Source organism: Acanthaster planci, linkage group LG08 (assembly GCF_054643075.1).
Source record: "Acanthaster planci isolate LZ-2023a linkage group LG08, COTS_SCS, whole genome shotgun sequence".
NCBI classification, from domain to species: Eukaryota; Metazoa; Echinodermata; class Asteroidea; order Valvatida; family Acanthasteridae; genus Acanthaster; species Acanthaster planci.
The window spans coordinates 5762585-5787958 of NC_141784.1; the positions used below are offsets into that span (position 1 = coordinate 5762585).

Consider the following 25374-nt stretch of genomic DNA (forward strand, 5'->3'; position numbering starts at 1 on the left):
GGAAAATTGGTATTGAGGGGAGACTAGTCTTCCCGACTCGTAGAAGCTTGAAATGCCGGACTTCCCTTTTGGGGTAAAATAATCCCCCAGAGCCTTGGTTATAGCCTTTATTCAAGTCAAATTTCCCCAGTGTGTTGTGTAAAATAAATTTCGCTGGCAGCACTAATCATCGGGGCAGATCTGACGCGTGCGTATTTCTCCCGAATGATATGCTCTAGTGTGGGCATGCGCTGTTGATTAACGGAAGCTCTATTCTGAAGTCTTATAAATATATGTAAAACAATACTGAAGTAAACAAAGTAATGGTAAATTAATGAATCAGACAATAGATTAACGCGAAATAAAAATAAAAGATAATTGTAGTAATTCAAACATCCACAATGTGGTTATGAGCTGAGACAGGATGAACAGTGGTTAAAAAAGCCTTTTCTGCTTTCGGTCAAAAAGTAGAGGACGCAATACGAGCCATGCAGCGGCGCATCCAGGGCAAAAATTGGGAGTGTTTTCCTGAAAAAAGTAAACATGGCTTTCTCGATTCCAAAATATTGCAACATGTCCCCCAGGGGTCCTCTTACCCCCGCCCACGGATATACACCACTGCACTGTTTGACTTTTAAGAGCCGACCCAGAACCCTTTTTTATGGGGTAGCGCAAACTTTTTTGAGGAGGTGGGGGACGGGGTATATCTTCAACCTTTTATGGTCTTTATTATTATAATAATAATCTTACTGTAGGTCGTACGCTTTAATACTGAGCTCAGCAATGATTGATGAACTAAGACGCCAACGTCATTGTGTGTACTCGAGCAGTCAATACACTTGATTAATCAGAGAAATATAAAAGGGTTGCATAAACACCCGGTCTGACTGTCGCGCATCACGCACATTAATCTCCTTTCTGAAGACGTCGCCCAGCACTTTTGCGCGCCGCCGTATACAAGTACTCTCGGTGACGTAAGCGTCTGCATCCTGCGGAAAGCATCATCCGATGTACAGCGAAAGGAACTGGAACAGCGCGTCATCTTTGAACTTGGAACGCTGCGTCCAGGTGGAATAGATGTGGATTTTTCTGCCCTGACGAAGTTACACAGTTACCGAAAGCTCAGCAATAGATAAATTAAGAGCACTGACTGTAGTGTATACATATTTTTGCCAATAGGCCTACACATGATTAAGTCGGACAAGCGGCGCGTACCCAACTTGAACATGCAGGATGAAAAATCAACAGAGGAGTCTGCAAAATCAGTCAAAATCCACGAGGGAGATCTCCTCAGGGGAACAAGCCACAGAGATCAGGAACTTACCCTGTGTCATATGACGGTTCAGCCAGGAATTTTACCACCACATAAAACGTATGCCGACACACATCAGAGCAAATTGTAACACATGTCCACAATTAGCCATCATACTGCAACATTTGGGCCTATTTCACTCACGCTTTGGGAAGGAAGGGGAATAACCCCCCTCCCCCATCGCCCGTCGTTGTATTTGCAAAATTTCCACTCCTTTAGATTCCGGACCCGTTGGCGACTTGTTGGCTCTGTGAACGTAGGCGTACTAGTTTGAGCATGGAGCATAGCAAGTTCATGGTTTCGTGAAATTAACTTGACGTCTGGGCATTACTCTGCCAAATGTGGTACTCAAGTTAATGTAGATGGCGTTGACCCACTTGATCATAGATCCATCGCCAGTGCAATATGTTCAAAATTTTCGTCAGTCAATTCTGATCTGTCACCACTTGACGTGTCATCCTTCCCGACTTATCTTCCAGCACGCCCTATTCCCTCAGTGAACACTTGGGAATTGTTTAAAGGTTTTGGACAAACTGAAATGCAACAAGGCCTGCAGCCAAGATAACATTTCAAGCAGGTTTATCTGCAAATTTGCATACGAATTAGCTAAGCCTCTTACTATAGGCCTAATTATAAATTGTTCCTTAGCTCAATACCGTGTTCCTTCCCAGTGGAAACGAGCTATCACTGTACCGGTTCCCAACTCCACTCCAGCATCTGCCGAAAATTTGAAACCTTTTGCAATAACTACTCATTTTGCAAAGGTTGCTGAACACTTTATTGCCAAAGAAACTTTCAAGCAAATGGAATGTAATCTGGACCCACGCAGTATGGGAGTCGTAGAGGGGTTTCCACATCACATTGTCTAATCGACTTACTTCACATGCTACACGCTGAAGCCGAATAAAAGAAATCAGTCTCGTCTGTCTTACTAACAGATTTGTGTAAGGCTTTCGATCGAGTCGAGCACACCACAGCTATCACCAAGCTTTTGAACATGGGGGTTTCCTCCTCTATTGCAGCCTGGTTTGCTGACTTTCTGTCTGATCGTGTGTAGGCCTATCGTGTGAGGTATGGTCATTCCTATTCGGTTGGTCTCCAAACGCTTGAGCTAGATACATTGCAGGAACGTACACAGAAACTGTGCATGTCGTTTGCAAAAACCATACCCAACTTTGAGTTAAAAAAGCACCTCCCCTTTGCTGCTACCAGTGCTTATCATCTACGAAACTCAGAACGATACTCTGCACATCGTTGTAGAACAGAACAATTTAAGAAAAGTCTCATACTTTATTTTGCTCAACTTTTAAATAATTGTAATTAACCCTATTTTACACTCTTGCCTTCATTTAAAACAACGTTTAATGTTTTTGTGGGGTTTTTATTGTGTGCCAATGACCGCTTTTCGGCCGTGAGTCCCGAATGGGTTGTGCATGTGCCAGCCTCTGTTGATCGGAGCGCCTTTTTCAGTTTTTGTGGTTGTGTGCGATATTTAACCCTGTGTTAATATTGTAATTCTTGTATTTTAATGTCTAATTGTAAAAATCTCAGCAATTCAGCCTTTGGCTACTACTGAGATTTTAATAATAAACCAGCAATGAATGAATGAACAGTTGGCTTGAGACACTAAATTGCAACGTTTTTTGATAGACAAATAACAATAAAATTTGCTTCTATTATTGAGATGCTCAGAAGAAAATATTCGTTAATTCATAAGTTCTGTTTCTCTGTTTGGATTGGGTCTAGATCCCATGCATCGTCACCACCGACGCAGCATTTCAAACAAAGCAAAGAGTCGGTCTCCGAAAGGGGGCCGGGCGTTTCCTGATCCCGGCCCTTGTTATTTAAATTTAATGGATGTGTCACTTTCTCCAGTATCGATACTACTGGAAGGCTACTTTTTTCGACTGTATCAAAATGAATCATCGATCTCTTTGAGCCTTGCTACGTTAATGTAAAATATCGAATCTTAAAAGTGCAATAGTTGTATCGATACATATCAACTTCAGTCTAACCGATTTTGCCAAAGGACGAGAGGTTGAGTTGCTCACGAGAATTGCACGTCCAGCGTTTTTGCGATGTTCTAATCTACAAAATCTACGAATCATGTCTCGGGCAAAGACAATTTTTGCTTTAATTCTTCTTACATCATGGGAATCTGGTGCTTCAAAAGGTAACTCAAGAATAAGTCGACTTTGGTTTGGCAAAATAAATCGATTGTTTTCATCTCCTAACTAGCCTACATTGTAAAATATCAGTCCTCAGTAGGTCTGCCGTTTTTTTTACGACCACACGCAGCTAGCTGCAATGGATGGTGGACCGTACTGAAGAAAGATCGTTAGCCCAGTTTCCGGACATTAGCCGTTGTTTTTTCATTGTTTTCAAACCAACAAGGTGCCATCTGTCTGTTTATATTGCGATAGTTTTCGTTTACATACAGGCTTACATACATGTATGTACAATGTAGGCCTATTCAGTGAAAATTTGGAAATTAAATTTCTGAATCTGGTGGTCCGGTAAGACTCAGAGTTCCATTTCCCTATTTTTCCTTTGCAGTGTGGTTTTATTAGCCATCAGAAAGAGATGAAATATCCTAAAAAGCCAAATTTAGCGGTGAAAACATTTTTGCTCAGAAAAAACTTAAAAGTTAAATATTTCAGACCAGTCTCATTTATACTGTAGAGGCGCACATCACAACTCGGGGACTGTCCCTGTATTCGGACAAGTCCCTTTATATTATAAAAGGATAAAATCAGTCCCTTGAAGGAGAGTTAATTGGGGACTTTTTCCCAAGTTTGGGCTTAGATAAAAAATATCCACATTCTATTATCAATTTTTTCTCCCACATTTCCCATTTATATTTACAGTACTTAGGCCTATTTAAGTTTTATCAAAATTGTGCCATGTTGCTTGATTAGCTACATCATAAAGAATTGGTTTTCAGAAATTTGTTTGATACGGTCTTTTCCTCACCATTGCAGTCTCCTGCTTGTAATCCTAGAAGTAAATGGTAGAATTTTTAAATAGCAGCCTTGGGTATTTTCTTCTGTTGAATCCAGTCACTGTGGTATTAAAAGGATCCCCAGATGAAAATGTCCCCATTCAGAGAGACATTCTCTCTTTCCGGGGACTGATTTTATCTTTAAATAAAGGGACTTCTCCAAATATATGGACAGTCCCCGGGTTGTGATGTGCACTCTACTGTCATGTGTTCATAGGGTTGGTGCACAGCAGAATTGTAATGACTCCAGTCAATGTTTCGACTCAAGTCACAATATTTTTAGCGACTCGACTTGAGTCCTGACAGGTGAATGACTCAACTCAACTTGAGTCTCTGCGACCAAATGACTCAACTCGAATCTTTCGTGGAGACTTGCCTCGAGTACAAGCTTATGAAACTCGAGTCTCAAAAAAATTTAAAGCAAAATTTTAGTTGGCTAGATACATGTCACCCAAATTTATTTTCAGTATGTTTGAATGAAAATAAAAATATAAAAAAATGACTCACATGTACAGTACATGTAATTGTGTTTTTATTGTATTTTGTTCCAAAGTTTTTGACTCAAATTGACTCAAGCTTGAAACTTGACTCGACTTGACCACTTAGAGTGACTTGATTCGACTTCTTGGCCTTAAGAATTGCCTTGAGCCACAATGTTAAAATGACTTGACTCGACTCACCAAATGTAATGACTTGTTACCACACTGGTGCACGGGGTGTCAAGTGATGTCCAAATACTCAATGGAACTTTTTCCCTCAATCTTTATTGTAAGCCGAAAACTTAAGTTAAAGGAACTGCTAGTTTAGTCTTTTATTTAAATGGAAGATGGATTTTCTTGACTCTCTTGCCATGTTCAAGATGTTAAGTGTTTGATACTTGTATGCCAAGAGTAGCACTTGGAACTTTTACCCCAACCACAACGACGCAGGGTTAAAGCTGCCATATACATGCATATTTACTAGGCTCCTACTTCTAGAAACCAAACGGCACCCGTGTGCCTTCCAGTTTTCATACTGTTTAGGCTAATCAAAATTGATTGGTTGTTTATCATTGTTCAGTGCAATCTTGTATCTCGTCTAAATTTATTGTACTTCCTCTAGAGTTGATTTGCCTTTTACAGCAATCCATTCATAGAATAATCAACTCGGGAGTACAAAATTTTTTTGCAAGGGTCAAAATTGCGCTGAACGTCATCATGAATGTTGGTTGACCATGTGACTGACTATTTTCTGAAATATTTGAGCTTTTAGCACTCACCGTCCTTTCATATTCCTCATGATGACAGTCCACACACCATCCACTTTAAGGCTGATACATTGTACACTGCACAGTTGAATGAAGAGTCTACTCGTGGAATGACCTAAATGGTTTACTACCTGTGTTTTTGATCCATAGCACCAACACTAAGTCCTTTCATCCGTCATTATGAGATGTTAAACTATGACTTGGAAGCAGTACATCAGCAGCATAGAAGAGCAGTCAGATCACTGGAGCAATCTAACGTTGAACTGAAATTTACAGCTCACAGCAGGTAAGAAAATGGCTCCCAAAATTATTGCTTCAATTAATGAAAATTGTATACATCAGTAAACCTGTACGTACTGTAGGTGCCACCATGCGAAACAGTGCACTGTGTTCAGCATGAAATTGTAATTGGTTCAAACTAACCCCAGATTTCTTTAATGTAAAGTTTTATTTTTATGCTGATTTTTATTCATATTTTCTTGAACCACATTGACTTGAAATTCCCAACAATCAAGCAGGAGAATTATATCAGGATTATGTAATGTAAAGCTTATTTTCTTTCATTCTTCGCCCTATTTTTCATCCAATGACATTTGAAAAATATCTCATTTGTTTCCTGGGAGATTTTGAGATAAAGATTTTAGCAAAGTACATGTATTCCAGAGAGATTTAATAGTTTAGGTGATTGTGATGCGGAAAGAGGTTTCATCTTGGGGAGCTTCCCCACAAATTTCCTGATTCAAGGGTTATTTTGGATGGTCCTGCACTTTGTTAATGTGAACCACTAGATTCCTGTTTCCTCTTAACACAGTGAGATTTCCTAAAACTTATCCAGCATTTGATTCAATTTACAATGCACCATGGCAGATGCCCTAGGTACCAGTACCAGTCTGTAGGAACTGCCCTCTTGGATTTTTTGCTCTTTCACCCCCAGGGACTGGACCCCCATGGTACCCTCCAGGTACCTTCAAACCCCCACCCTGTTTCGCTGGATATTTTAGAACTTCACAAAGTTGCTGATTCATGCATTGATTATTGAGCCCTCACTTCTGCTACAAATGTACAGTAGCTAATCCAATTTTGCATAGTTTTTATTAGAAGTTGGTGTACATACTTAATTTGAAATGCAGAATTCTTGAATTAAATCATCTTGGATTATCAGGTCAACATGACCTGCAGGGACAGAAAAAAGCCCCCTCCAAATTTGAAATTTGCTCAAAGTTGATTCAAATTTCCTTACAAATGGAATTCATCAGAAAACTTTAAAATTGGAACCAGTTGTGCGAGATGGCTTCATGGCTATTGTTTCAAATCAACAGCAGCTGTACTGGCCAAAACAAGATGCGACTTATGTCATCGTGGGTGTGTGTGACACCAACTCCAAATTTATCCAAGGTGGTCTAGCAGTCCAGTCGAACTTTCAAACCCTGAAAATGTTGACTTTTGCCTCTCATTTATACACGTACAGTACGTGCAGGCCCTGTGACAATTATTACAGTGTAATTACATGTAATAATCAAATGAACATCTTCCTAGGGGTGTTGTAATGTGACTTTTCACCTTACATTTTGTGATAGGATTTGTCACTCTATTGTGATGTGGCCATGTGAGAAGTTTTGGAAGTTACATACTATACTGTGCCGGTACATGTACATGTACGACAGCTGTTTGTCGTAATCCATTGCTTGCTGATTTTTATCTATCACACATTACAATTTCCACTTGTACAAGTACATGTTTTGAATTTTCCATTTTCTGTTGTCTGTACGCTGAAAATGTACCGGTGCAGCTGCTTATTTGCTGTCAAATCTCATTTTGTAATGATTAATTTCTCTTTTATTTTCATTTGGACTTCTGGCTGCTGGAAAAAATTCGCGTATTTTGTCTTAACTGTTTCCTAGCTGATGCATGTAATTGTTATATTATACATTTTCATATCATGATGCCATGCACTGTTTTTGATAAATAGCGGCTTTGTGGCATTCGCACGGTTATGTCCCTCTATTGTTTCCCAGTACGTATGTGTACGGTGTAATGTTAATTACACTTGGAGTAAAGTTAAAATAGCATATGGTAGTGATGTTGATTTTTGTCCATGAGTCAAAGTATACTTCATGGAGTTAAATCTGCAATTTATCTTAGCTCTCCAACAAGATGGTATACTTCTTATCTCTGTGCGCTGCTGTTACGATATTGTGAAAATGACTATGTTTTTGTAATTCCAACATGGGGGGTTTGATTTTCCTGGCCAAGATCCAGCAATATGAGTTAGTGACAGAGAACCCGGCTCCGTCTTCCTTTCTCTGTCCCCCCTCCCTTGCACGGACCACAGATTGGACAGGAGCCCACACCCTCAGGGATAACTGGGAATTTCCCCCTTGACTGTCCGATGATGAAACAGTCCAAGCCACTGTTGACAGTCGCTGGATTACGGCAGAAGGAACTCCCAAGATCAGGCCCTAAGCGCAATTGAAATTTAACATCAAGTGAAATAATAATATAGTACTTGCTTGTTGACGGAGGGGTTGCTTGCCTGGAAGAGGGCAATTTTTCCAGGTCCTCAGATTGTTTTTCTTTGTCTAGAAATAATTGCCATTTATTATAGTTTAAAAAGCTCAGAGATTGCAATTTGGCTGTTAAAGACAGTATGAGTAGTGTTTTATGAATAGTGTGTGCATTGCATTGCATATTGAATAAACAGTAACTTCCTCATTTGCAGAATTATCTGATTTGATGAAACTAAACAGATATACATGTACATGTATCTTAGTGATACTACAGTTTGTATGAGCAGACTTAGTGATACTACAGTTTGTATGAACAGATATACATGTACATGTACATGTATCTTAGCGATACTACAGTTTGTATGAGCAGATATACATGTACATGTATCTAAGTGATACTACAGTTTGTATGAGCAGATATACATGTACATGTATCTAAGTGATACTACAGTTTGTATGAGCAGATATACATGTACATGTATCTTAGTGATACTACAGTTTGTATGAGCAGATATACATGTACATGTATCTTAGTGATACTACAGTTTGTATGAGCAGATAAACATGTACATGTATCTTAGTGATACTACAGTTTGTATGAGCAGATATACATGTACATGTATCTTAGTGATACTACAGTTTGTATGAGCAGATACACATGTACATGTATCTTAGTGATGCTACATGTACAGTTTGTATGAGCAGATATACATGTACATGTACATGTATCTTAGTGATACTACAGTTTGTATGAGCAGATATACATGTACATGTATCTTAGTGATGCTACATGTACAGTTTGTATGAGCAGATATACATGTACATGTACATGTATCTTAGTGATACTACAGTTTGTATGAGCAGATATACATGTACATGTATCTTAGTGATACTACAGGTTTTATGAACATGTTCAGTACATACGTGTAGTATTACATATTGTGTATAACTTTGAAAACATGTATTTTTTTCTGAAGTACACATAGAATGAGGATGTTCAAAGACATTTTATTTTTCACTTGTATGGTACCTTGAATAATGGTTGGGTCCTTGAGAAGGTTCCAAATGTACATGTGCAGTGTACATGCAGTACGTTCCATGTGTACATGTATTTGAACCGTGCTTCTAAACTGTAGTTGGATGTACATGCACTGCACTTTCATAAGGAAATTGATACATGCACTGGTATATTGCTTCATTCTTTACTCTTTCGCTGAACCTTCTTGAATCTTAAAATCCCCAATGAAACCAATGATACATGCACATGTATATTGGTTTGTACATATCCTTTAACTTCAATTTTTCAGGGGTAAGCTTGTGTTGAAATACAGTATCAAAAGTAAGTAAATGGTTTCTCAACAAGTACACATTTTCCTATGAACAGGATCTCCATGTTAGATGTCAGAAATTTGTCTGAGTTTGTCACAATTATTGTTTGTGGATTCTGTTCCTTTTTAACAGAGATTTCCACCTTCGGTTAAAGCGGGATACAAGTGTGTTTTTACCAAGTGTTACGCTGGAAACCTCAAATGGAGACGAAGTTCCGGAAGTCAATTATTTTTACAGTGGGGAACTGGCAGGTAAGTTTCCTCCAAGGGTTGTCATGAGAGCCATTACATCAGGAAAAGGGATCAAGTTTGAGCCTCAAAATAAAGCCATGTACCACTGATGATGGGGTCATTTTATGTAACTGGGACACGTGCGTGACTTCTTAGCAGTCGCAGATGATCTGTACGGGTGCTTCTTTCATTCATTTCAGAACTTTGAAAATGTTCAGTATATCTTTAAGAAAAATTGGACAGTGATGTAACATGGACACAAACTATTTGATGGCTTTTCGTTACCACTTTTGCCAGGGCTTCAAGAATAAATAGCTGAGAAAGTGGTGAGCAACGCTTCCCAACATTTGGGAAATTTAATGTGAAATCTGTTCATGGTTGCACTGATTGCCTGTTGTGGCAAAAGTTGAATTGGTTCCCAACTCTAGGGATTTGGGAAAGAATTTCTTGGAATGGAAAAAAAAGTCTTCTCCTGTGAGGCATTGGAAGGTGTGGTTAAAGTTTGGAACAGACCCAAGTGGCACTCGGATTTTTTTTTGTCCTTAGCATGCAATGGAAATACATGTCATTTTGTTTAAAACATCAAAATACTGCCCTCTACTGTGTAAATCTAAAGATGTACATGTAGTTAAAAACATGTATAGCAGTCTTGATGGCTCTGTTGTGAGGAATAAGACAAGCAGCTGTTTCAATTGGTACATGTATAAGGAATTGATTCAATATTTACCTGCTCAACAAAAATTGATTGTGTAACACACACAGTCTTTTGACATTTTTGATTGTGTACATGTAGACAAGTGTAAATTGTCATGGTCCTCCATGCTGCCGACGACTCGTTTTCACACACTGCATTGATTCTGACGCTCGTTAATTCCCGTCAACACCCAACCCACGCAACGTCCCACTGTACATGTACATTTATGTACCGTGAAATGCACAAACTGAAAAATGACATGTACTTCATCTACAATTGCTTTATAATTCCTGTGAACACCTGCGCAGGAGTTGCTTTAAAGGCACTGATGATTTCGCCTTGTTGCTGTATACGCCTTTCCCCCATGTATGAAGTGGATGGCCATGAAATCAACACTTTCCAAATTTGTTCAAGGAATAAAGAGAAATTCCTGAGGCAGGAGGTGGTCATGCATGATTGAATTTGTAAAGCCCTTTTGTTAACTTAATCAGGGTGTTGTCAACAAAGGCAGTTTTTATCAGTGCTGTTTTGTAGTGTAAATGGGCGACTCAAACATGGGTTAACTCTTAAGTGATGTATGTAGTTTTGTATTTCATGTATCTGTATTGCATGTTTTGTGACTGTGAATATTTAACAAACAGTTTTAAAGGTAACATTGTCCAGTGCCCAAAGTTAAAAAGAGCTTGTTAAAAAAAAAAGCTTTTTTAACAAACAAGAGCTTGTGAAAAGAAGTAAATTGGAAGTTTGTCCAGTAGGGGCCAAATGTCATGACTCATGTGTTTATGGACATGAGCCAAAAAATTCAGTTGGTTGCTTGGTACATGTATAATATCTTTAGAAATTTTGTTACGTTTAGTCTCCAATTGACTACTTTTGATCAACGTCACTCCAAAGGTGAGACAGGGAGCTATTGCCATGGTTCCATTGTGGATGGCCTCTTCCAAGGCAAGATTCACGTTGGGGAGGAGGTTTACTCTGTGGAACCTGCTGCCAACTACATGAAAAATCCAGACTCTCACTCTGTCATCTACGAGGCCAAGGATGTGGACTACTCCTCTCTGGGCTCCAGTGGTTGTGGCATGGTCGGCCAAATCCAGAAACGGATGGAAGAGAGACTGAAAGAGATGCAGAAAGAAGAGAAAATGGAGGACAGAGTAAGAGCCTTCAGTCTGATTTTCTGGTTGTGCTGGGAAGCCTTGTGGTTCTAGAAATCCACTTTGTGATCAGTGTTAACTAGTGGCATATTCGCCAAAAAGTTGGGCAGATTTTACTGTGAAGTATGACTTGACCAAAGCTGTTCAAAATGCTGTAAATCGAAGTGAGGAATTTTTCGGGATCAAGCTTAACTGCTATCATTGAGCAGCCGGTTCAAGCAGCTAGTTTAAATGACATTATTCAGCACAGAACACTCGTGAACTGATGTTACCAGCCAAAATTGCAACAGGAGTTCATTGCTTTTGACTGGTACTTTGTAAAATTTTCGCTCATGAGTTCTAAAACATAAGGAATAATTGTAAATAGTTTGCTTCATGCATTTTTCTTTGTTACTCTTCCATGTATCCATCTATCACATTTCTGGTGTAGCGATGTACCATTCTGTTGACATCAGTTTTACATCGGTTTGTCAAGAAACAGAGATTCTTTGTTGCCATTTTTCTCCTAGGGTGATAGTTCATCGTACTTTGCTCGTCATAAACGTCAAGCACCATCTGCTCAGACTTGCACTCTGTTCATCAGAACAGACATTGAATTCTTTGAACGGTAAGTCAATGCGATTACTTTTTATGTGAATCATTGATCTGCCACTGTGTGCCATTTACCGTGAATCATTTACCAGGTATATTGTCAGTCTTAACTTAAAGAGACAATTCCCTTTCCGTTTAAAATGTTGATGTCACAGATTTGGGAGTAAACTAGCCGTCATAAGGCAGATTGGAGATCACGTGCAAGCGGCGAGCCAGATTTACTCAAGGACAACGTTTGGAGACTACACAGATATCAACTTTGCAGTTGCCAAAATCAGGGTATTGTGCCACATACCAGTATTAAATCCTTGGCCACAGCAAGTCGCTTTATTCGCTGCTGGAGTAACTTTTTATTGAGTTAACAAGCCTATAGATAACTCATAACCAAAATTAGAAGGTATTACTGCAGTGCACCTTTTTCAACCACCAAGAGGGAGCCGAGTCTTGCCAAAATGTATGTGTGCACCCCAAAGTCAGGAACGCAAGTGGGTATAATTACCACTGGAGTAATGCATGTGGTGTTTCATTCCATTAATCTATTACAATGACCGAAATGTTTCTTTTGAGACTGCCACTCACGGAAGAGATACATTGTACTGCCACTCACCTTCATCCTGCATGTACTTGTATGTCTGCCATACAAATCTTTAAGTTTGAAATCACTTTCAAGAGAAAAAAGTTCTGTCTGGAATTTTTTTTCACATTCAGAGTTTTGAAAAGATCAAGAGGTGAAAAATGGATTTCAGTCAACTTGAGCCTAATCTGATTTGAATATCTCTTGTGGGTACATGACATTCATTGATTGCCACATGCATAAACATTCGGTTTCCCTTTAATGTGTCTCATGGATAAGTTTCAAGCTGGAGCATTGTTTTGGGTCAGTCAATTTTTTGTCATCTTCACAAGCATACAAAGCACACAAAAATAATGCCCAAAAGAGGCTGACCACTCATCTTGATTAGGTTTTTAACAATGCTTCACGTTTGATGTTTTTCCTCTTGATGTTACAGATCTACACAGAGGCAGATCGGAATTCTCCTGAGTACCCATTCCGTGATGAAAACCTCGGTGTGGAGAAGTACTTAGATTATGCATCCAATGGTGACCTCAGTGCGTACTGCCTAGCTTACACCTTTACTAACCGAGACTTTGCTAATGGCGTACTTGGCCTGGCATGGATTGCAACCGATGTAGGTGAGTTGTGAAAAACGAATACAGTGCTGTCTGGCAAGAGAAGGAAGTGTACATTTACATCTGAGATTCTGATATTCAAAATTGACTTGTCTGAATTATCTATGTGTAGAATTTTGTGAAGGTTGGAACAGGGGTCGGGGAGAAATTACTGTATGAGTAGAAATTGCCATTGGTTGAATAGTTGACACCTTGGTTCTAAGTTCAATCAGTGACCATTGGCTGGTTAATTTTCCTTGGTACCCTAACGCCTTCATGACTCCTATCTCATGACTCAATTCATGACTAGTCTGTTGTCTGATCTTGTGAATGGCCTTGTGTCTGGTCTTGTGTCTGGTCTTGTGACTCATATTCTGTCTGGTCTTGTGTCTAATCTTGTGTTTGGTCTTGTGTCTGTTCTTGTGACTGATCTTGTGTCTGGTCTTGTATCTAATCTTGTGTTTTTGGTCTCGTGTCTGGTCTTGTGACTGGCCTTGTGTGTGGTCTTGTGTCTGTCTTGTGTCTGATCTTGTGTCTGGTCTTGTGTCTGGTCTTTTATCTAATCTTGTGTTTGGTCTTGTGTCTAATCTTGTGTCTGCTCTTGTGACTGGTCTTGTGACTGGTCTTGTGTCTGTCTTGTGTCTGGTCTTGTGTCTGGTCTTGTGTTTGGTCTTGTGTCTGTTCTTGTGATTGGCCTTGTGTTTGGTCTTGTGTCTGTCTTGTGTCTGATCTTGTGTCTGGTCTTTTATCTAACCTTGTGTTTGGTCTTGTGTCTGCTCTTGTGTCTGGTCTTGTGCATGGTCTTGTGTCTGGTCTTGTGTCTGGTCTTGTGTTTGGTCTTGTGTGTGTTCTTGTGACTGATCTTGTGTGTGGTCTTGTGTCTGATTTTGTGTCTGTTCTTGTGACTGGCCTTGTGTTTGGTCTTGTGACTGGTCTTGTGTCTATCTTGTGTGTGGTCTTGTGTCTGCTCTTGTGTCTGGTCTTGTGCATGGTCTTGTGTCTGGTCTTGTGTCTGGTCTTGTGTTTGGTCTTGTGTCTGTCTTGTGTGTGGTCTTGTGTCTGTTCTTGTGACTGGCCTTGTGTTTGGTCTTGTGTCTGTCTTGTGTCTAATCTTGTGTCTGCTCTTGTGTCTGCTCTTGGGACTGGTCTTGTGTCTATCTTGTGTCTATCTTGTGTCTGTCTTGTGTCTGTCTTGTGTCTGTCTTGTGTCTGGTCTTGTGTCTATTCTTGTGTCTGTTCTTGTGTCTGGTCTTGTGACTGGTCTCGTGTCTGTCTTGTGTCTAATCTTGTGTCTGCTCTTGTGTCTGCTCTTGTGTCTGTTCTTGTGTCTAATCTTGTGTCTGCTCTTGTGACTGGTCTTGTGACTGGTCTCGTGTCTGTCTTGTGTGTGGTCTTGTGTCTGTCTTGTGTGTGGTCTTGTGTCTGTTCTTGTGACTGGTCTTGTGTCTGATTTTGTGTCTGTTCTTGTGACTGGCCTTGTGTTTGGTCTTGTGACTGGTCTTGTGTCTGTTGTGTGTGGTCTTGTGTGTGGTCATGTGTATGGTCTTGTGATGGTCTCAACTACAAGATTACTTGGAATATATTTTTTGCCTTGGTTGTCACAGAAAATCAATGCATCAGGATTTGGTTACATGTTGGAATCTAAGTCAGGCATTGGAACAGCATTTCAGAGGTCTTAAAAAGCTTAGGAGTCGTCCAAACACACTAACTGTCTGAAACAATTGTTTGTATCTTGTTTCTGTAGCTGGTAGCACTGGTGGTCTTTGTGCACCAAAACTGAGCAGCCGTGACACGACCCTCAACACTGGTATTGTCACCATCAACAACTACGGATCCTATGTGCCACCGTTGATGTCACACAACACGTTGGCGCATGAGATCGGGCACAGCTTTGGATCCAATGTAAGACAATGTTAAAGCGTGACAAGAGTTCAAGCAGCCTACTTGCATGAAACAAGCAAGTGGAATCATGTCTCTTTAAGCTGTTGTCATTTATAGCATAGTACTATATACAACCTCAATAGCTGCTGTGAAGATGGAATTTTTTATGTCACAATTTGGAATCAAAAGAAGGTGGAGAGATTTGCAAATAGTAAAGAGGTTTTGAAGAGAATGGTGTCAGAGAAGAGTGTCAGTGAGAGAATTGCTGTCACAATGTTCATGCTAATGCGAGGTGTGCATATTCATAATGTGGATGAGGCCACTGTGGGTATACTGCATTATGAAAAAAAGTTTATCTGAGCAGAAAGTTGTTTAAAATTTCATAGTTCTCTGAGACCACAGCACAATTTTCTGAGTAAGCAGTAACTAGAAAATTCATTTCTAGACAAAATTAATTTCTAGAAATGAACTTCCCGAAGTTTCTCAACCAATGATTGCATGTGGATGGTAAGATGTTGACTGGTTAGTTACTTCCTCATCAGCAACTTCTTGTGCCCAACAGTGTTTTGAAATGGTCCATGCAGTTGTTCTGTTTGTTCAATTACACATGCATATGTTTAAAGTGGAATTTGTCCTTTTGGCAGCATGACCCCACGGATAACCAGGTTTGTTCTCCCGGGGGCACGAGCGGTAACTATCTCATGTTTGCTCACGCTTCGTCTGGTGTCCTGGCCAACAATGACGACTTTTCCATTTGTAGCATCGATGAGATTACCCGAGTCCTGAGGTCTGTCTTTATGGGAGTCAGTAAGAGAAACTGCTTTGTGGGTGAGTTTAGATTCTCTGCTTAGAACCTTGGAATAAGTAGAGTTGAAACAGAAGCTGTTTATGGCGATGTGGTCCATTTGGAAACTAGTAGATTTGTTAAAAATGGGTTCATTTGCTCTAAAGAAACACTTCACCTTGAACCAGAATAATTCCCCAGTTTGAGATACTTCCAGACAATTTCTTGTCATTTATTTACAATCCAGAAATACTATCAAGACTTGGTGCCAGATTTTTGTACTGACAGCATTTCAAGTTGTCATTCCTTGACTGGAATCCACGAGTGGCATTTTTTATCTGATTTTTCCCTAGCTTATTTTCACCAGGGTGTGAGCGTGTTAGTAATTTAGCCAGATGAGATGATGGAACCCCTTTGTCAATTTGCAAAAATGAGTTTGGCGTTAAAACTCATATCTGATTTGTGATTTTTGGTATACCAGTATGTCTTACATTTCAAGACCTGAATGGAATGTAGCTGCATTACTAGAACATTTGGTCTTTGTCTGGCCTTTCTTAGAGCAATCAAGTGTCACGCTTTGTGGTAATGGCATCGTGGAGGAGAATGAAATGTGCGATTGCGGTTACGAAGAGACGTGCGAGGATTCATGCTGTATTGCACAGAATGCTGAAAATAACAGAGTTAATGCTTGCCAGCTAACAAGCACAGCCATGTGTAGGTGAGTGGAACTGGTTAGCACCAGAAAACCTGCAGACACTTTTACAAGAAATCTATCCATGATCATCCCCAGTTTGTTGTGTGCGCACACCTCAAAAGTCTGAGAAGTCTATGGAGACAGACTGTGTAACGACTGTATTCATGTGTCGGCCATCTTGAATTGAACATGAGGTTAACTTATCATTTTTGAAACCTGAGGTTCTTATTCTATTGTTCTAAATAATAGAAATGAAGTAAAAGTTTGTTATAATGATGCCAGTTTACATTTAGAATAATTTACAATTTGTGATACATTATATCTAAATGTTTTAAACCACATTTAAAAAACAAGCAAAGCGAGACTTGGAACCCCAAATAGTCTGATACCACCCAAGTTAACCATACATTGAATATGAGACATTCAGGGAACAAGATCAAAAATGGTTTCCACATGAAAAAGGTCTGTTGAACTTGATCACTGTACGTAGCCCATTGTAGCAAACGTCATGCTGTGGCAGTGCCCCGGAGGGTTGCAAAATATAAGGTTGCTGTACTAAATATACATCAAAACATCAGATGTATCAAAACACACAAAGGAGTCAGCATTAATGGTGTTTGGCCGTGAATCAAATTTGGTTGATGTATAGTGTCATTTTCAAAAGTCAACATTTTCAGCCAAAATAATACTGCTTGTGATGAAGCTAACCAGATTGGCAAGAAATTTAATCCAAGTTCCCTGAAAATAGTGTCGCCCTTTGAAAGACAAATAAATTTTTCAACCAAATGAAAGAACCAAAGGTATTTCAAGCTCCTTGTATTGAACATTTAATAGTAAACAGACACTCAAAAGTTGAACTCAAGTTATTTGAGCTATTAATATTTAACACAGTGATAGCAGAATGTCTACAACCATCCTGCTTTGCAAATTCACTTTGGCATGGCAGCAACCATTCCCTGCATGGGATCTGCTGTGCTATCACTATTCTAAGTGCCGTTCTGTGGTAGTACTGAATATGAATCCATGTACATTTGTATACCTTCCAATTCTGTCATTGTATTGACATTAGCGTGGCTAAACATCTTGAGGAAAGAACTGCAAACAAACATACATCAGTGCACAACAGAGGTATTGCATTGGACCGTCAAAACTGCAGTTTATGTTTAGAACAACAACCGTGCTGTTGCCATTTTCTTGCTGTACTAGTGTCAGGTTGGTCTGGCTTGGCAGTAGCAAGACATCTAGATACAGGACCTCCAGTGGTTTGTTCTTATTTCCAATTGACTTTATTCACAGGGTGGCCATTTTTCTCTCTTGGTCCTTGAATCGATCACATTCAGTGTAATCTGTTAAATGGAATGGTGCCGGACTATTTTGGGTTCCGAACCTCCCTTTCGGTGTTTTTAATGCTGTTTAAAACAATTCGATATAATCTACTTCGAATTTGAAATTTTTCGCTGCCGAAACTGGCAGACTTTGTGTTAAATTTTTATTTTGTCACTGTTAGTTTTCTCTGAAGCTCCCAAAATGAAAACTTTACCTTGAAAATTCAAGATGACCAAAACCTGAATCCTTTCGAAATGACACTAACATTTCTTTTTTTATCGTTAGCCCTCAGCAAGGAGATTGCTGTGATCCTGTGACTTGCAGCTACCAACCTATCAGCCACGTCTGCAAGACAGAAGATGAATGCAGCTTGAGTGCCAACTGCACATATCCTTAACTAAAACTTTATGCTGTTCTAGTTGTTACTGAGGGGTTGGTACGTTAACATTAGAGGGCGCTGTGCATTTTGCTCATGGTTTATAACGAGGGACAGGATTTCTGTGGTACGCAGGTATGACTTCTTGATGTACAACAGAAACTTTGCATTTGGGCAAGGCTCAGATTCCTGACTCTCGTTTACCGTGAGCAAAACAAAATTCTTGAGCCAGAGTGGAATTATCTACCGTCGACTGTTATCATATTTTACAGGTCAGCAGCTTGGAAGATCTTCATTAGTGGGACTCGAAACTAGGGATTACTTGCTTACGTCATTAGCAGAATTTATGTTTGAGCACTGTAAGTAGAGAGTGCTGAACTAAGCATGGAATTTCATGGTTAATGGGCATCGTCAGAACTTTGTTCCCTGTGCAGTGTTTCTGAAAAAGTGGTCGTGTTTTCAGCATCTTAGAGATGATCCAAGTCCTCTGCCCTCTTGTTTAATGTGAGTTATTATCTTCAACATATTGAAGTAACCATTGTCTCCTTAGGCAACTGAGTAGGCCCCAGTATTCAGAACATTTTACCTGAGAGGACAGTGACAGTAGGAATCTTGTGCTTGTGTTAGTTTATACCAGTCATCATCTGTAGATATTCAGGGGTGAGATTTGTCAGAAGTTTTCCTGATTTCAGGAGCTTATCTTCAGTAATTTGCTGATTTCGGGAGTTTTCAAACAATCTCTTGTGAAATCTGGAAAATCCTGAGTTAACCGTTAAGGTGTTTTTATGTATAAAAGTTGATGAAGAACACAAGAAATGGGTATTTTAACCCTCCTTTGGTTTTACAGCACAAATGCCCATAGTCACTGGTGAGCATGTAGTTTTGATATGGAACTCAAACATGCACGGGTTCAATGTGTACACAGTAGATTGCCAGCACAAAATGACCCAGGGTCTTTTGTGCAGTCCTCTTCACTGCATTTGGTTTACTGCACAATGATGCACATGAAACAGTGAAGCACAGTTGTTGGGCAGCACAAAAGTGCAATCTGATATTCCTGTGAGGGACTGTTGGTGCAGTGCACAACACGACACAGCTGTGCTTCTTGGAGGTGTTTACCAAATGACCCAAAGAGTGACTTCAGCATAGGAGGGTTAATGCAGTGCTCAACACAACACAGCTGTGCTTCTTGGAGGTGTTCACCAAATGACCCAAAGAGTGACTTCAGCATAGGAGGGTTAATGCAGTGCCTGTAGGGGAACGCAAATGTATACCATAGATCCTGCGCTGCTATGGGGCTCTCATAGCCTCTGGTGATTAGTTTGTGGATATTTCATTTTCCTCCAATCTCATCTCTGAAATATTGCTTGCGGTGGTCAGTTGCTGTATTTCCCTTAACCGTGCTACACTGGTAATAGTGTTCGTTGCAGTAATGCAGTTTCCAGACCTGACAGTACCAAATGTGACAACGGAAGGAAGGTTTGCAGCAATGGGGTAATTATGAACTGATTTGTCCAGATTTTGATTCCAAGTTTGTTGTCAAATATATACCTATAAGAATGGGTTTTGCCCTTATGAAAAATTCACCAGCTTATGTGGGTGGGATTCTAACTCGCAATTTCCTGCTTACGTAGCACAGATGTCTTAACCACTCAACCACCAAGTTTGCTAGGGTCGGCTGGCTGGCCTGAGTCAATGTATTAGTGGATAAACTACATGTATTTCCAAAGATGTACTCTGCTTCAGGGAGTTGTTAATTTTCAAGGTTTTTTCCTGACACGGTAACAAAGTTAACGTTATCCTGACATTAGAATCATACATAACTAGTTGACCTTGCCACACAGAAATCCATTTTTTTAAGCCTGTGTGCATTTATCATCCAATGCCCGTTCCTCTTTAGCTTAATACCCTCAAAAATACACATGTACTTGACTACGACCGTGCGGATAAGTGTGGATAGATAATTTCCTTTACCTCAGGGAACCCTTTTTTAAAATACACAAATCGATTTCATTACCAATCTGTAAATATGATCAGTTCATAATTTGTCATGACCTGCAGAAATGGTTCACACAATTTAGACTTCATAGATATTAATATTTTGGTCTTTTGTAGGCGTGTTCCTTATCTGTGTGCAGTATTCACAATCTAGAAGAATGCCAATGCTCAACGGAAACAGAGAAATGTGAAATCTGCTGCCAGAACCTTGGTAAATACATGTTACAGTGTGACCGACCAGTGATTGACTTGGTAAATACATGTTACAGTGTGACCGACCAGTGATTGACTTGGTAAATACATGTTACAGTGTGACCGACCAGTGATTGACTTGGTAAATACATGTTACAGTGTGACCGACCAGTGATTGACTTGGTAAATACATGTTACAGTGTGCTGCTGACCTCTTTTCAATAGGGGCCAGATTAGCATGCAGCGATGCTGTGTGGCTCATCGCTGCGGTGGTGGAGCGCTTTTGTCCCCGGTGGTAATCCGCTCGCTCTAAATGCCCCAAACCCTGGTATACTGTTTCAAAATAAGGCTGGATTATCTCCACTTTTGAGAGTTCTGAGTACAGTCTTTTGTCACAAGGCCCTGTTCCCTTTGTCCAAGTTCGGAGACCCTGGCCATGCATATAAAGCATACGTGTCCGGATCCGGAATCCCCGGCAGGAAGTGGTGAATATCTCAAAAATACTGACAATACTGATGTCATGGTAAAATCAATTAAGTAATGGTGTTTTATTGTTAAAGATTAAAATCTGAACATTATGTCTTGATTTTATCTCTGACACTCAGATCAACCCGCGTCCTGCGTCGCCGCTTCTCGTATTAACATCCGAGGACCAAACGAGGAGCTCTTGTATAAGGATGCGGGGTCCCCGTGTGATGACTACATGGGCTACTGTGATTTTTTTGATTCCTGTCGTCTGGCCAACGAGGATGGGCCGTTAGCAGGCATCATCAGGAAAATCTTCTTCAGTGAGGAAGACCAGCTGACCGACGTCATATGGTCTTGGATCATGGTAAACCCAGCCTGCAACATTTTTATGAATAAGCAGATTTTTTGGGGGTTTGTTTTACTTCTCGTGTACGCCCTTACAAATGGAGAACACCGCACAAAGCCATAATCATTTGTGAATTTTCTTGTTTTCCTTATTCCCAGTTTATGCCTGTACACTGTGAATTTCTTTCCTGTGGCACCCAAGGCATTACATATTTACCCCAGCTCTTAAGGCTTATGTCACAGTCCTTAGACTTTGAGCTTCCTGGAAAATAAGAAAGACAACAAATCAGGCTGCATGGCACTTGAATTCAATTGGCGCTTTGTACCAGTACATTGTACCTATATCTAAGACCCTGCAGACCATGGGAAATTTCTGCTTTGCGGTCTACATTCTTTGGGCTCACGCTCTTTCTGTTGCATTTTGGATTCACACAGGCCAACTGGTGGGTGATTCTAATCATTGTCGTCGTCTTGATCATCGTCATGATCCTTGTTGTCTTCGTCTGTGAACGGCTTATCCCCACCACCAACCCTTGGCATAAGGAGAAAGAACAACTGATGCGCCGTGCCAGTGCCAACGTTCAGCTCCAGAAGAAGCGTAACCGTGGCAGCCGATACTACGGTGATCCACCTCCACCAACCTCCTTTGACCAACATCCGGACAATGCTGAGAAGAGAGCCACCCGGTTTTAAATTGTGGGGTTTAAACATACTGAGCTTCATATGCCAAAGGATTTTGTCTGCATGGCCTAGTATAAACACTTTCATTGACATTCAAAGGTATTGTTCCAATCTTTCAAAAACCAGTGGGCTTTCAGACTTAAAAATCTTGTTACTGGTACTGTCCTTTGTGATCAATGATGTGATAATTCAAAGAATTCCAAGTTACAAGGAAGAAACATACTCTAGATGGTGTAACCTAGGTTAAGAAATTTTTACAGTAATGTTACACTGACTTTTGCAAGGCCAAAACAAGCCACTCTACTGACCAGATCACTTTCACAAATGTCCCGGAAAATGTTTGATTAAATATACTGAAGTCTCACTACAAAGAAGGTTAACTACTATTTTGCCATCAGTGGGTGTCACTATTTAAGGCTTAGGGCCTCTCTCTGTAGGGAACTTTAGACTTTGTATATACCGGCAATGTTTCAATGCCATGAGTTCTATTTCATCAATACCCCAGTTCAGTGTACCTAGTTAGGACAACACTTGGGAGTGGCAGAGAGTTTATATGGTCGGTGGATGGGCTCGATATTCATTAAGCCAGGTTTGGGCTCATGTTCATATGTGTATGCATGCATCAAAACTGAATCGTTACTTGGGGATAAATTCTTCGGATGGATCTTGTCAAGTCGCCAATGGCAAAGGCACACTAAGTCTGCTATCTGGAATTTATGTACAGTATGCATTCAAAAAAGGAGATCAAAATGAATGAAACCACCAATCCAGTAAGCCCAGCCTACTGTGCACGGTGGCCACGTGGGCACTGAAGACATGTTCCTCTTCAGTGCCACACTGCAGGTTCCAGCCGCATGCATCATACGTGTGTGCATGCATGATGGACTTGTGTGCGTACGCATGTGGGACATGTGGGGCTGTGATTGGTCAGAAAACAGTGGAGTGGGGCTAACTGGATTGGTCTGTGCTGTTGCCACCATCTGTGACTTGCCATGAGCAAAGCTTGATTTATGCATACACAATGTGAGTATCAGACTGACCAATGCTGTGATATGTGTTTGATATTACCAACCGGTACCGGCTGTGTACTTTTGAATTTTTGGTCTTCAAATTTTTATATTGTTATCGTCAGAGAATCCTAATTCATACTTTTGTATTCTAGCTGCTTTGTACAGAGTGAAAGTAGTTGAACTGAAATGCCTTTAGAATGCATCCATTCACCCTTCTGTCTTTCAAGTAATTCAACGAGACCTTTTTATATTTTTCTCCTTTTCCAGCAGGTGTGTGAAAAGCAATGGATTGCTTTTATTAGAATTATAACAAATGCAATATGATATTGCTTCAGGGTTTGGGGATTTTAATTTTATTTTTAAACTTGTTGTTCACATAGTTTTTCTGTACTGTTGGTTATTATTTACTTTTGAAGAGTTCAGGGCTTAAGACTACAATCCAAGCATGTTATTAGAAGTTTCTTAATCTTTGAAGTTGTGCATGTTGGTTAGTATGACTTTACTTATACAATTTATGTTTTTTATTTGAAAGAAATCACATGTTATGATTTGTACATTTAAGGGTGATTGAATTATTGTCTATATAAAGTATGGCATGGACCGTGGCTGTCAACATGAAGTATGAACCATCAATATGTCACAAAAATTATAAGAAAAATCCTAAATCAAACATCAACGTGGAGAATTGATTAATTTAAAGTCTGAGTTATAAGGCATCCGTAAGTACCTCAGACAGTCTCCCCTATTGAACAACGTGCAACTTGACAGTGAATTAATATCTGATAATGCCCTCAGAGATGTGATAATGCCCAGTGCGTCAGTCATGCACTGACACCTGGATATGACACAGTTTAAAGTTTAATAGATTCTGATTGGTCAAGAGTCTGTGTGCATGCAGCTCACCTCGCAAGCCAAGTCCATATAAGAAGCTTCTTTTAGACAACTATAAAATAAAGTGGATGGGGTTGTTTGGGAAAATGAAAGTAAAATTCCAGAACAAAATTGTTGGAACTCCGTCGTATACTGACTTCTTTTGCCTAACATAGGTAGTTATGAATGGGAATAAATATGTACTTGGCCAGTCTTAAACTGACGTTTAATCATTAGATCAACTCAGGAGACTGAACGGTGGTAATGCCTTTGCGTGCGGCTTGGGCATTAGTCGCATCTATTCTACTCAGCTGGTCTTAAATGCAAATTAAAGATTGGCCAAGCACGTATTTATTTCTTAATACAACATAAAACAGGGTAGTGTTAATGTTGAAAAGTTGTAGAGGGCTGGTCTTGAAATGAAATGGCTGGTGTAATAAATTCATAACCTTTCAGAAATTGATAAAAGCTGTCCAAGTGAAAACCATGAAGCCTTCTGCAGTATGATGTATTCAGGTGTTAGTGGTACTTGAATAATTTTTTCCAACTGACTCTGCTTGGGTGTATTTGATATGTACCAAGTTGGTCATGATTGCATTTATCACGAGCTTTCATGATAGTTGTATTAAACTATTCTGCCAGGATCTCAAAATCTTCTGCATGTGACTTGCCTAGTTAACCAGCGCAGTGGTTAGCTTGGTTATCAGCAGAATTGTAATATGCTCTTTGCGTAGTGCCAAACATTCCTGTGTAGCTAAACTTGTGAGCAATTGCAGACATCTATGCACCAGACTGGAGCCACAAAGTGAGGCTATGTTCCAAACAACCAGCTATGGCTGTGAGCAATGTAGGCATGTATGGGAAGTAGCTTCAGCCACTTGGTATTGGCTTCCTCAGCCAACAGGTACCATTCCTAGCTGCAGCTAAGTCTCTCCTGGTCAAGCTGGGCGTTGGTAGTCTGAACACGGTATCATGTCTTACTCGGGTCTGAGACCATCCAGTGTGTCTTTGTAACCATGAACTTTGGACAAAGGGGCAGCATTCTAACTGCTAATGTGTCATATTTCAGCTAAGCTCAACTAGCATGAGAACAGGTTTACAGTACTTTTGATTCTCATCACTTGTTGGCTTTTTCACGCCACGTTTGCTATTGTACTTACTTTTTGTACTTTGCATTTATAATCATGACAAGGTGGTAAATGTATAAATTTGCTTTATGTAGTACTTTGATATTAAAAAAGGTTGGTTGGAGACAAATGTTGACTACATCGCACAGATGTTGATTTTTGGATGTTTTTTTCTGAATAATATCCTCTAACCAATAGCATGAGCTTCATACATTGTTGAATAGTGAAATGATCCAATTCTTTCAAATGTCATATTTACCTTGCATAGATTACAAAAAATGAGGACATTTTGGCTGACTTTTGGGGACCTGCAGGTGTCTGCTATGCAAAATATAAACAGGAATATGGTTTTCACTCCGCTTTTTTAAAATTCTGCTTTATTAAAAACCGTTCTTTAGTACATTGTGAC

The 25374-nt window shown here is 39.9% G+C and overlaps 1 protein-coding gene across 1 annotated transcript; it reads left to right on the forward strand.

The window, feature by feature from the left end:
* Window positions 1-3299: 3299 nt before the first annotated feature.
* Window positions 3300-25176, forward strand: LOC110989645 (disintegrin and metalloproteinase domain-containing protein 10-like). Its single transcript, XM_087139819.1, has 15 exons — window positions 3300-3464; window positions 5689-5824; window positions 9507-9625; window positions 11193-11452; window positions 11962-12059; window positions 12199-12322; window positions 13054-13237; window positions 14958-15115; window positions 15739-15922; window positions 16437-16596; window positions 18184-18282; window positions 19681-19768; window positions 20390-20483; window positions 21070-21296; window positions 21713-25176. Exons 1-15 carry the CDS (start codon window positions 3398-3400, stop codon window positions 21968-21970), a joined length of 2256 nt encoding a protein of 751 aa, XP_086995945.1. The 5' UTR covers window positions 3300-3397; the 3' UTR covers window positions 21971-25176.
* The last annotated feature ends 198 nt before the right edge of the window (window positions 25177-25374 follow it).

What these genes read in the sequence shown, in the direction of transcription:
- LOC110989645 (XM_087139819.1), top strand. Translation starts at nt 3,398, where the DNA reads ATGTCTCGGGCAAAGACAATTTTTGCTTTAATTCTTCTTACATCATGG. An exon ending in ATGGATTGCAACCGATGTAG is followed by an intron (nt 13,238 to 14,957) that starts GTGAGTTGTGAA and finishes TTGTTTCTGTAG; the next exon opens with CTGGTAGCACTGGTGGTCTT. An exon ending in GGCACAGCTTTGGATCCAAT is followed by an intron (nt 15,116 to 15,738) that starts GTAAGACAATGT and finishes TCCTTTTGGCAG; the next exon opens with CATGACCCCACGGATAACCA.